This window comes from Chiloscyllium plagiosum, chromosome 5, assembly GCF_004010195.1.
Source record: "Chiloscyllium plagiosum isolate BGI_BamShark_2017 chromosome 5, ASM401019v2, whole genome shotgun sequence".
NCBI classification, from domain to species: Eukaryota; Metazoa; Chordata; class Chondrichthyes; order Orectolobiformes; family Hemiscylliidae; genus Chiloscyllium; species Chiloscyllium plagiosum.
The window spans coordinates 89,069,377-89,080,251 of NC_057714.1; the positions used below are offsets into that span (position 1 = coordinate 89,069,377).

Sequence of the window (10,875 nt, forward strand, 5' to 3'; positions counted from 1 at the left end):
CCTGCCCAAAATCCACAAACCTGACTGCCCCGGCCGACCCATTGTCTCAGCCTGCTCCTGCCCCACCGAACTCATCTCTGTATACCTCGACACTGTTCTGTCCCCCTTAGTCCAAGAACTCCCCACCTACGTTCGGGACACCACCCACGCCCTCCACCTCCTCCATGATTTTCGCTTCCCTGGCCCCCAACGCCTTATCTTCACCATGGACATCCAGTCCCTATACACCTCCATCCCCACCACGAAGGCCTCAAAGCCCTCCACTTCTTCCTTTCCCGCCGAACCAACCAGTACCCTTCCACTGACACTCTTCTTCAACTGACTGAACTGGTCCTCACCCTGAGCAACTTCTCTTTCCAATCCTCCCACTTCCTCCAAACCAAAGGAGTAGCCATGGACACCAGCATGGGCCCCAGCTATGCCTGCCTCTTTTTTGGATATGTGAAACAGTCCATCTTCCGCAGCTACACTGTTTCCTCCGCTACATCGATGACTGTATCGACGCTACCTCGTGCTCCCACGAGGAGGTTGAACAGTTCATCCACTTTACTAACATCTTCCACCCCGACCTGAAATTTACCTGAACCGTCTCAGACTCCTCCTTCTCCTTCCCCTTCCTAGATCTCTCCATTTCTATCTCGGACGACCAACTCAACATGGACATTTACCATTAACCGACTGACTCCCACAGCTACCTAGATTACACCACCTCCCACCCTGCCCCCTGTAAAAAAGCCAACCCATATTCCCAATTCCTTTGCCTTCGCTGCATCTGCTCCCAGGAGGACCAATTCCAATATCGAATAACCCAGATGGCCTCCTTCTTCAACGACCGCAATTTCCCCTCAGACGTGGTTGACGATGCTCTCCACCACATCTCCTCCACTTCCTGGTCCTCGCCCTTAAACCCCACCCCTCCAATAGCCACCAGGACAGAACCCCACTGGTCCTCACCTACCACCCCCACCTCCAGATACATCGTATCATCCTTCGTCATTTCCACCACCTTCAAACAGACACCACCACCAACGATATATTTCCCTCCCTACCCCTATCAGCGTTCCAGAAAGACCACTCCCTCCGTGACTCCCTCGTCAGATCCACACCACCCACCAACCCAACCTCCACTCCTGGCACCTTCCCCTGCAACCGCAAGAAATGCAAAACGTGCACCCACACCACCCCCCCTCACTTCCGCCTAGGAACCCTCCAACCACAAGGGACGAATGCAGATTTCTCCAGCTTTCTCATTTCCCCTCCCCCGACCTTTTCTCAGTCCCAACCCTCAGACTCAGCACCCCCTTCTTGACCTGCAATCGTCTTCCCGACCTCTCCGGCCTATTGCCCTCACCTTAACCTCCTTCCACCTATCGTATTCCCAACATCCTTCCCCCAAGTCCCCCCTCCCTACCTTTTATCTTAGCCTGCTTGGTACACCCTCATTCTTGAAGAATGGCTTATGCCCAAAACGTCGATTCTCCTGTTCCTTTGATGCTGCTTGACCTGCTGCGCTTTTCCAGCAACACATTTTTAAGCTCAATTTCTAAGGGACGCAGGTTCAAGGTATCGGGAGGAAAGAAGTTTAAAAGAGATGTGCGAAGCTCATTTTTCACACAAAGGGTGTCGACTACCTGGAACATGCTGCCAGAGGTGATGGTAGAAGCGGACAATAGTAGCATTCAAGAAACATCTGGACAAATAATATGAGAATAGAGGGAATGGATCCTGTAAGTGAAGAAAGTTTTAGTATGGAAGGGCAAAACGTGTTAGTTCAGGCTTAGAGGGTCAAAGGGTCCTGTGCTGCATTCTTCTGTTTTCTTAAATTTATTCATACTGACTACTTCTCGATATCCTGCTTATTTACTGCTGCAAACACATATGGACTTCAGACAAGAGTAGATTCACACTCAACTGCAATGATCGCCTTGATCAATGCATGAAGGGCACACGAAGCAGATTAATATGGTTCTGTACAGCAGCTTGTGCCCCTATCATCAGGAGGCAGAAGTTGTTAGAGAAGAGCCAAGTTTCACTTGATGGTTCCATTTAACCATTATGTCTCCTTCCTATCGGAAAGATGCTGTGAAACTTGAAAGGGTTCAGAAAATATTTACAAGGATGTTGCCAGGGTTGGAGGATTTGAGCTACAGGGAGAGGATGAATAGGCTGGCGCTGTTTTCCTTGGAGAATTGGAGGCGGAGGGGTGACCTTATAGAGGTTTATAAAATCATGAGGGGCATGGATAGGGTAAATAGACAAAGTCTTTGCCCTGGGCTGAGGGAGCCCAGAACAGAGGACATACGCTTCAGTGAGAAGGGAAAGATATAAAAGAGCTGCAAGAGGAAGGGTTTAAGCAGGATATGGACCAAGTGTTGGCAAATGGGACTAGATTAGGTTGGGATATCTAGTCAGCATGGATGAGTTGGACTGAAGGGTCTGTTTCCAATCTGTACATTTCTATGACTCATCTGAACTTGGAAATACTGCATACCTTTGCTTAAAAATTTCAGTTTTAATACTCACGCTGTATGTGAATAAGCTGCTTTGGCATCTTGAACTCCCCACTGTAGACAGATTCATAGTAGGCAATATTGCTTTCTGCCTCTGGGACAGGAATAACCATGTTATCCCGCTTCTCTCCATAAACCTGTTGTGCTGAAATTGCCCGCTGGAGATGGTGCTCCTGAAAAAGGGTGAAGAAAAATTTATTAATGCATAGCAATACTTGTTAATGAGATATCAATTCTGGGACAACAGCACCTTTCAAACCAAAACTTGTATTGGCTCATAAAGTCAGGCTTTTATTGGCAATTATGCAATATATCCTATAACACCTCACATCTGCGGAATCTGTTTAACTATAAATCAGATCCGATACAGTAAATCAATAAAACAAATCTCCAAGCCACTATGGGGGTGGAGTTTATTAAATGGGGATCAGGGGAAAAAAAACCTGTCAAATTCCGGAACATTTCCTTAATCTCTCACTACATAAGTGAACAGGACTGCAATTTGTCTAGTGACAAGGAAAGTGCATCCAATATCAGTTAAATTCGATCCCCCACCGGCACTGCAAAAGAGTAAAATGATTTTCCAAATCTTTTTCAATGCAAGGAATTGGGTCCTTCAGAGATACAATATCATGAAAAACTTTACACTCTATCCAAGTGACAATATTCAGTTGGAAGCACCAGAATCCCCCAGTGATTGCATATGCAAATGAAATATTCCACATGGAGGAGGTGACCAAACAATAATCTTGAATGGGAATGATCAATATTCTCTGCCATAATAGATACTGTTAAATTCAACTGTTGAATCCTTCCAATTTCTAGACACCCAGAAGTAATATTAGATCAGACATATTTGAACATTTTTCAGCTGAGCCACTACCTGGCAAGCAAAAGGCTGACAATCTTGAAATGTAATTAAGCCAAATACTTTTGATATTTAATGTTCTCAAAAATTCAAAATATTACAGAAAGTTACAGAAATTACTTCAGATAATTACATACTTAGACAATACACTTATAACATATACTAAATGTTTAGCAAGCATTGGTTCTTAGACATCCTACGCAGTGTTGTTTGTTTGTAATGCAATTATTTTTGGAAGGTTTACATTTTCATGCAAAGTGGGAACTGAGTATTAATTGGATATTTAAGTACGATTTTCTTCTACAGAGTTAAACTCAATTACTAAATTGGTGCATCACTACATGGAAAAGTTAATATGGTTTTAACTTGCCTTCACTTTGCTCAAACAACAAACTCAAGCACCTGGCAACAACATCTACAAAGGTGCACAGAACAAATTTAAAAGATGTACTGAGGGTCTTAATTCAAGAGAAATAAATATGCATCACTACAGCTGCCAGTCATTTTGCTTATGTCAACTTTAAACACTTCAAATCAGGACAGAAATAGTATTTAAAAAGTCATTTTGCAGAATATATTGGCAAAGCAGTGCACGATTTCTGTAACATGTCAAACTGAAACAAAGTTGGTTAATAACATTACAAAGTGGAACTTGGCCATTCGATTTATATTTACTCTCTTCTAGGTAAACACAAGGTGATGCAGGACTTTTTTCAACTTGGGGTTTGGGGAAGTCAGTCACCCACTTGCAATGCACAAGGTGGTTTCAGTGTCCGCCATAAGTAAAATTCTGGCTACTGTACATTCCTGAGCCGCTCAGTGAATGGCAGCAATGTCTTTGCACCCTTATAGAAGGCGACAAGAGCTGTAAAAAAAAAATCTGCACAATCTAACTCCGAAGAACTAAAAGGAGTCAGGAATACCATAACCTTTTTCAATGATTGCCTGATAGCCATTTAGCAGACTTAGTTAAATGAGAGATAGTGGTACAGTGGTACTGTGCTAGCACTATTAATCCAGGAGCAGAGGCCATTGCTTTGGAGTAAAGGTTTAAAATGCAATGGGTAGATTTTAAATTCAATGAATGTACTCTGGCATACAAAACTCATTTCAGTAATGGAGTACACAATGGCCATCAACTGCTGTGAAAATCCACCTGGTTCACTCGTACCTTTTAGGGAGTGAAATCAATCATCCTTACTTGGTCTTATCTATATTTGATTCCAGACCCACAATAATGTGGTTGCCTCTTAACTGTCTCCTAAAATGATGTCACAAATCATTCAGTTCTCAGTTGAAGCGCAACTAGGGATGGACTGCAAGCAATGCTTTGAAAGAATTTTGAAAAGACCAATTTTATTCGATCTTTTCTGTTTCCAGGCAGCATTAATTATTCTGTCCTCCTCCAGACATCTTGTATTTCTTTATTGCTTCCTTTGATTAAGCATCAATTCTCATAATTCAACCTTTTCTGATTTTCACCCAATCAGACCATTTTTGCTCTTCCTGCACCCATCACCACCCCCACCTCTCTTCACATGCAATAAGACCATTATACAGGAGCAGAATTAGGCCACTTGGCCCATCATGTCTGCCCCACCAATTGATCAGGGCTGATATGGATCTTGACACCATTCTCCTGGCTTCTCCTTGTAACTTTTGATCCCCTTAAATCAAGAACTTATCCATCTGTCTTAAATACATTCAACAACTTAGCCTCCACAGCCTTCTGTGGCAACGTGCTCCAAAAGATTCACCACCCTCTGGCTGAAGAAATTCCTCATCTCCATTCTGAAAGGGTTTCGCCCTCGGGTCCTAGTTTCTTCTAGAAGCGGAAACAGCTTCTCCATGTTGTTTCTAGCCAGGCCTCTCGTTATTCTCCAAGTTTCATTTCTCCACTCCCACCACCCCCATTCTTGTAAACTAAGAGTAGAGACCCAGAATCCTCTGCTCAAAAGACAGAACCCAGATCCCTAGGATCAGTCTTGTAAATCACCTCTGGACACCCCTCCAATGCCAGCACACTAACTTAAATAGGAGTCCTAAAACTGCTTTCAATATTCCAAATGTGGTCTGACCAGACCCTTATATAGCCTCAGCAGTACATCAGTGCTTCTGTATTCTCGCCCTCACAAAATGAATGCTAAGATTGCATTTGCCTTCCTAACTGCCAAGTGTACCTGCATATAAGCCTTAAGAAAATCCTGAAAGTCCCATTGTGATTTAGATTTCCGAAGCCAATTTAGAAAACAGTCCTCTCCTCAATTCTTCCTTCAAGAGTGCACAACCACATGCTCTCACATTGTATGCCATCTGCTGCCACTTTGCTTCTCTCCTAGTTAATATTAACCTTGAAGGTGTTGACAATGGAGCTGTTTACTCTCACCAGTCACTTTTGGTTCCATTGAATAATTTAACATATCAAGTTGGACAGCTATTGCAAATTGTGTTAAGAAACAGTTATTTATTTCACCTGGAAGAGTGACCAGTGTCCATGATTATTGGACTGATTAACATTTTTGTCCTGCAGCTCCATTTATTTTCTGGAAACACGTCCAATTCCTTCTGCAGCCTATCCACTTCCTCAACAAGACACCTATCTTGCTGTTACCTACAAACTCAGAAACAAGGCCCCGAGTTCCTGCTTCCTGATCGTTAATGCACAACTTGGAAATATTATGCACTTTTGAGGAGAATAGTGCAGAACCTCAGAAGGGCATAAGTAGGTTGATGCAATGACCAGACAATTGGCAGATGAAATGTAATGCAGTGAAGATCTGATTCATTTTGACAGGAAGGACACTAGACAGAATAAGATAAAGGATACAATTCCAAATGGCACATAGGAGCTGAGAGATACAAGTCATTGAACGTGGCAGGACCAGGTCAGAGAGCATTTATGAAATAATACAGCGCCCTAGCTTCACAACAAGGCCTACACCATCACCCATCTTTAGTATCCTCTGCAAACTTAGCAACAATGTAGTCAGTTCCTTTGACCAGATTATTAATATGTCACTTGGAAGAGTTGTGGTCCCAATACTGAACCCCACTAATTACTGGCAGTCATCCTGAAAGAGATCCCTTTATCCCCACTCTCTACCTTCAGCCTATCAGCCAATCCTCTATCCATGACATCACTTTGCCCCTAACACCATGGGCTCTGATTGACAAGGTGCTGAATAGGTGTCTCCTCAAAGGGCTTTCAGAATTAAAATAAATCTCACTCACTGGCTCTCCATTGTCTAACTTGCTCATTACTTCATAAGAATTCCAACAGATTTGTCAGGTCTAACCTCCCCTTGATGAAGCTGTGCTTAATCAAACTTATTTTGCTATGCACTTCAAGATATTTTGCAATCCCATCCTTAATAACAGACTCTAAAATCTTACAGTGTGGTCAGGCTAGCTGACCTATAGTTTCCAGTCTTCTGCCACCCTTCTGTCCTAAACAAGGGTGTTAAGTTAGCTATTTTCAAGCGTACTCACTCCACTGATTCTTGAATGATTACTAATGCCTCCACAATCTGTTATCTTTAGAACCTCAGGGTAGTCCATCTAGTCCAGGTGATATATGCAACTTCAGACATCTCAGCTCCTCAGTATCTTTACTTCAGTGATAGCCACTACAATCTTGCAATCTTCTTTCGTATTACTAACTAGCTTACTCCCAGTAATATTACGTTCAGCTGTTGTCATCCTCTGCAGGTTTTGAAAGGCATCCCAATCCTCTCACTTCACACTAAATGTCACCATATTATGCTGTCCCCCGACGTCCCTAATCAGCCACTGTTGCCTCATTCTCCTCTTAATATGTTTCATCCTTGGGATGATCTTCTGTGCTTCCCAAATTATTCCCGAAACTCCCGTTATGAAGGGACTATTTCTGTGGGCTACACGGTGGCACAGTGGTTAGCACTGCTGCCTCACAGCGCCAGAGACCCGGGTTCAATTCCCACCTCAGGCGATTGACTGTGTGGAGTTTGCACATTCTCCCCGTGTCTGCGTGGGTTTCCCCCGGGTGCTCCGGTTTCCTCCCACAGTCCAAAAATGTGCAGATTAAGTGAATTGGCTATGCTAAATTGCCTGTAGTGTTAGGTGAAGGGGTAAATGTAGGGGAATGGGTCTGGGTGGGTTGTGCTTCAGGTCGTCGGTGTGGGCTTGTTGGGCCGAAGGGCCTGTTTCCACACTGTAATCTAATCTAATCAAATCAAATCATGCCTTTATGACTCTAAGCTCCCATCCAATCAATGCTAGTTCTCATATCTTTGTAGTTATAGTCAATTTTAATAGCCCCTTAATCAAACTTGCCTCAAGCTTGCTAGCTGTCAGAGTCTTATAAATAAGCTGGTAGTGCCATCTAGGTGGTTATCATGGAAGGATAAAAAGGAGAGAATGACATATTAAAGGGTTAATTTGCTGTACTGACCTGCAGGAAAGGGGATATTCTGAGGCTCGATGGGAGCCCTTGACTTACAAGTAGATTGTAAGGAATTTACATTCCCATCCCTTGCCATTCAGAGCTACTTACATTGCCTAGTTATTTAGAGTGAAAGAACTGCATCATCCCCCTATTCAAAATCAGTAAGAACATTGCAGCTGGAATTTTGACTACTCCCTATAGTTTTAAAAAAACGATTCACAACAAATTTGACCATTAAGGGATGATTTACATTGTTTCTGTTTCTGGAAATGATGTGTCACTGTATGGTGTCTTGAGTGGCATGTGATTGTGGGGTAATGGCTGGGGGTTGTCTTGTGGGCATAACTGACTGTGATGTAAAGATTTTGTATACAAGGGAGAACTGTTCCTTTGTTCAGAAAGACCTCTCGACACGCTTCACAAGCGTGGTGAAGAGTGTTAAGAGTTTTTCCACAGCTTGTACCATATTTACTTAATAAAGTTTGGTTGTTGTTCACAGAAGTTGGCATATTGCAGTTGCATCAAATCACTAAGAATTTCAGGAAAAAAAAAACTTACTAACTTTTTAAAAACTTGCATAAAAAGATTTTGTATAAAAGGACTTTCCTTTGTTCAGAGAGATCCCTTGACATGGTTTCGCAAGCATTATGAAGTGTGTTAAAGCATTTCACCAGAAAACGCGTTAATGTACTGTGCTTAATAAAATTTTGGTTGTTCACAGAAATTGGCATCTGCAGTTGTGTCAAGTATGTAAGAATCTCAGGAAAAAACCCTAACAATTGCAATATTACCAAATCTGCATTTGCCTGTTCCCTAGTGAGCTCGACCATGACCTGCTTCAAAAAGCCTTTCAGAGACATTCCAGAAATTCCTTTTCCTGGGATCCCCTAACCTGATTTTCCCAGTCTACCTGCATATTGAAGTCCACCGTGATTAATGTACTAGTACCTTACTTCCATGCCTTTTCTATTTTGAGCCCATATCCTCATTACTACTCAGAGGCCTATACGCAATTCCCACGAGTCCATTTTACCTTTGCAGCTCCTCAACTCTATCCACATAGATTCTGCAACTTCAGACCCTATATTGCTTCTTGCTATTTTAATTTCTTATTAAGGTGGCAACCCCACTATTTTGAGCCATGATCCCCTTGCAGTCAAGTCTGTGCGATGCCCAAAACATGCCAATTTCAAATCTGTGCTAAGGCTCATTAATCTTGTTTTGTATACGGTCTGCATTTAAATATAACACCCTCATATCTGTCCTCGCATCTGCACTATCTGAAGTTAAGATTTGTGCCCCTTTCCCATTGTTTGCCCTATTACTTCCTCCCTCTGGAATCTTTAGTAACCTTTCCCAAGCCCTCCTCCCCTTTAACATTTCCACAATTTTCCATGCAATTGAACTCACACCCCGACTCTGTAGTTTAAAGTCCCATCTATAGCCCAAGGTGCAAGAATCATCAGGATTCAGATGGAGCCCATCCCATTGGAACAGCTCACTTTTCCCAGTACTAATGCCAAATGTCCCATGAATTCAAACCAATTCTTCCACACCAATCTTTACCTCTAATCTTGTTGACTCTATACCAATTAGCTCGTAGCTCAGGTAGTAATCCTGAGCTTACCAGAGCAGATAGGGACATAGTTTGGGGACTGGATGGATTAAGGGGATAATAAAACCAAATACAGAGAAACAGAAGATGGGGGAATGAATAGGAATAATTCAAATTTGAAGTGCTCCAAAAAACTACTCTCACAGCAGCAATGGCCTCTTAGCAACAATGACCTCCCCTAAGCATAGTTCAGACCAGGGAAGATGCTCGAGGTCTACATTGTGCAAGGATGGTTATTGTGGCTGAAACTGGGGAAAACTAAAAGTAGAACAGATAGTACTTTCATACACTTTCCACTTGCATCCTTTGTACAAACTTAATAACTTTTGAGCAAAATTAAGTAAAATTGGATAATTATATACTGCTTCAACTCATGCAGAAACAGCAAAATAAATACATACCGAAATTTATTTTTCCATCTGTTGCAAAATAGTTCAGCAAATGCATGACTTGTTCAACACTTGAGACTACCTTCATTGGTAGAAAGGATGGTTCTTTTATTTGCCATCTTTGCAATTTACTTGGTAGAACCTAAGTCAGTGTTTGACTAAGCAATATGCTCTCATTAAGAGGGAAGCAAAGCTGCTCAGTTAAATGCCAGAAATTCAACTTTAGAATCATGAATGTCCGTTTGTTATTTCGCTCACTGGTCAAAGTAAATATATTTGAATTAATTAGCTAGAATTCCAACATTTCCCATTTGAATTAGCAATTTTAATCATAATAAATGGAGAACAAACTAAAGAACATCAGCATGATACATCGACCAACATTTATATGGCTCACTTTGTTGCATCCTCACGTGCGTCTTAACATTCTGGATTCATTCAATTTTCTTACATGTCAGCAGAACAGGAGATCCCAGTACAGATCCCCGCAGAACACCACTGGTCACCAAGCTCCAGGCGGAATACTTTCCATCTACTATCTTTCTCTATGGGCCAGCTAATTTTGTATCCAGAAACTTCCCTGTATCCCATGCCTCCTTACTTTCTGAATGCGCCTACCGTGGGGAACCTCATCAATCGCCTTGCTAAAATCCATATGCACCACATCCACTGCTGTACCTTCCATGTGCTTTGGCATATCCTCAAAGGATCAAGGATAACCCAAAGGCATTTTATGCGTATGTGAGAAACATGAGAATGACGAGAACGAGGGTAGGTCCAATCAAGGACAGTAGTGGGAGACTGTGTATTGAGTCGGAAGAGATGGGAGAGGTCTTGAATGGGTACTTTTCTTCAGTATTTACGAATGAGAGGAACTGTATTGTTGAAGAGCAGAGTGTGAAACGGACTGGTAAGCTAGAGGAGATACATGTTAGGAAGGAAGATGTGTTGGACATTTTGAACAACTTGAGGATAGACAAGTCCCCCGGGCCTGATGGGATATATCCGAGGATTATGTGGGAAGCAAGAGAGGAAATTGCAGTACCGTTGGCAATGATCTTTTCATCTTC

General features: G+C 42.4%; 1 protein-coding gene across 3 annotated transcripts in view; it reads right to left on the reverse strand.

Annotated features, from left to right (window-relative positions):
- The window catches only part of LOC122550081 (enhancer of polycomb homolog 1-like), a 250,940-nt gene that overhangs the window by 74,117 nt on the left and 165,948 nt on the right, over positions 1-10,875 (reverse strand). For all 3 annotated transcript variants that reach the window (XM_043690607.1, XM_043690605.1, XM_043690606.1), the window contains one exon: positions 2,524-2,683. In XM_043690607.1, the coding sequence (XP_043546542.1) occupies positions 2,524-2,683 (160 nt within the window). The remainder of the gene's footprint in view (positions 1-2,523; positions 2,684-10,875) is intronic.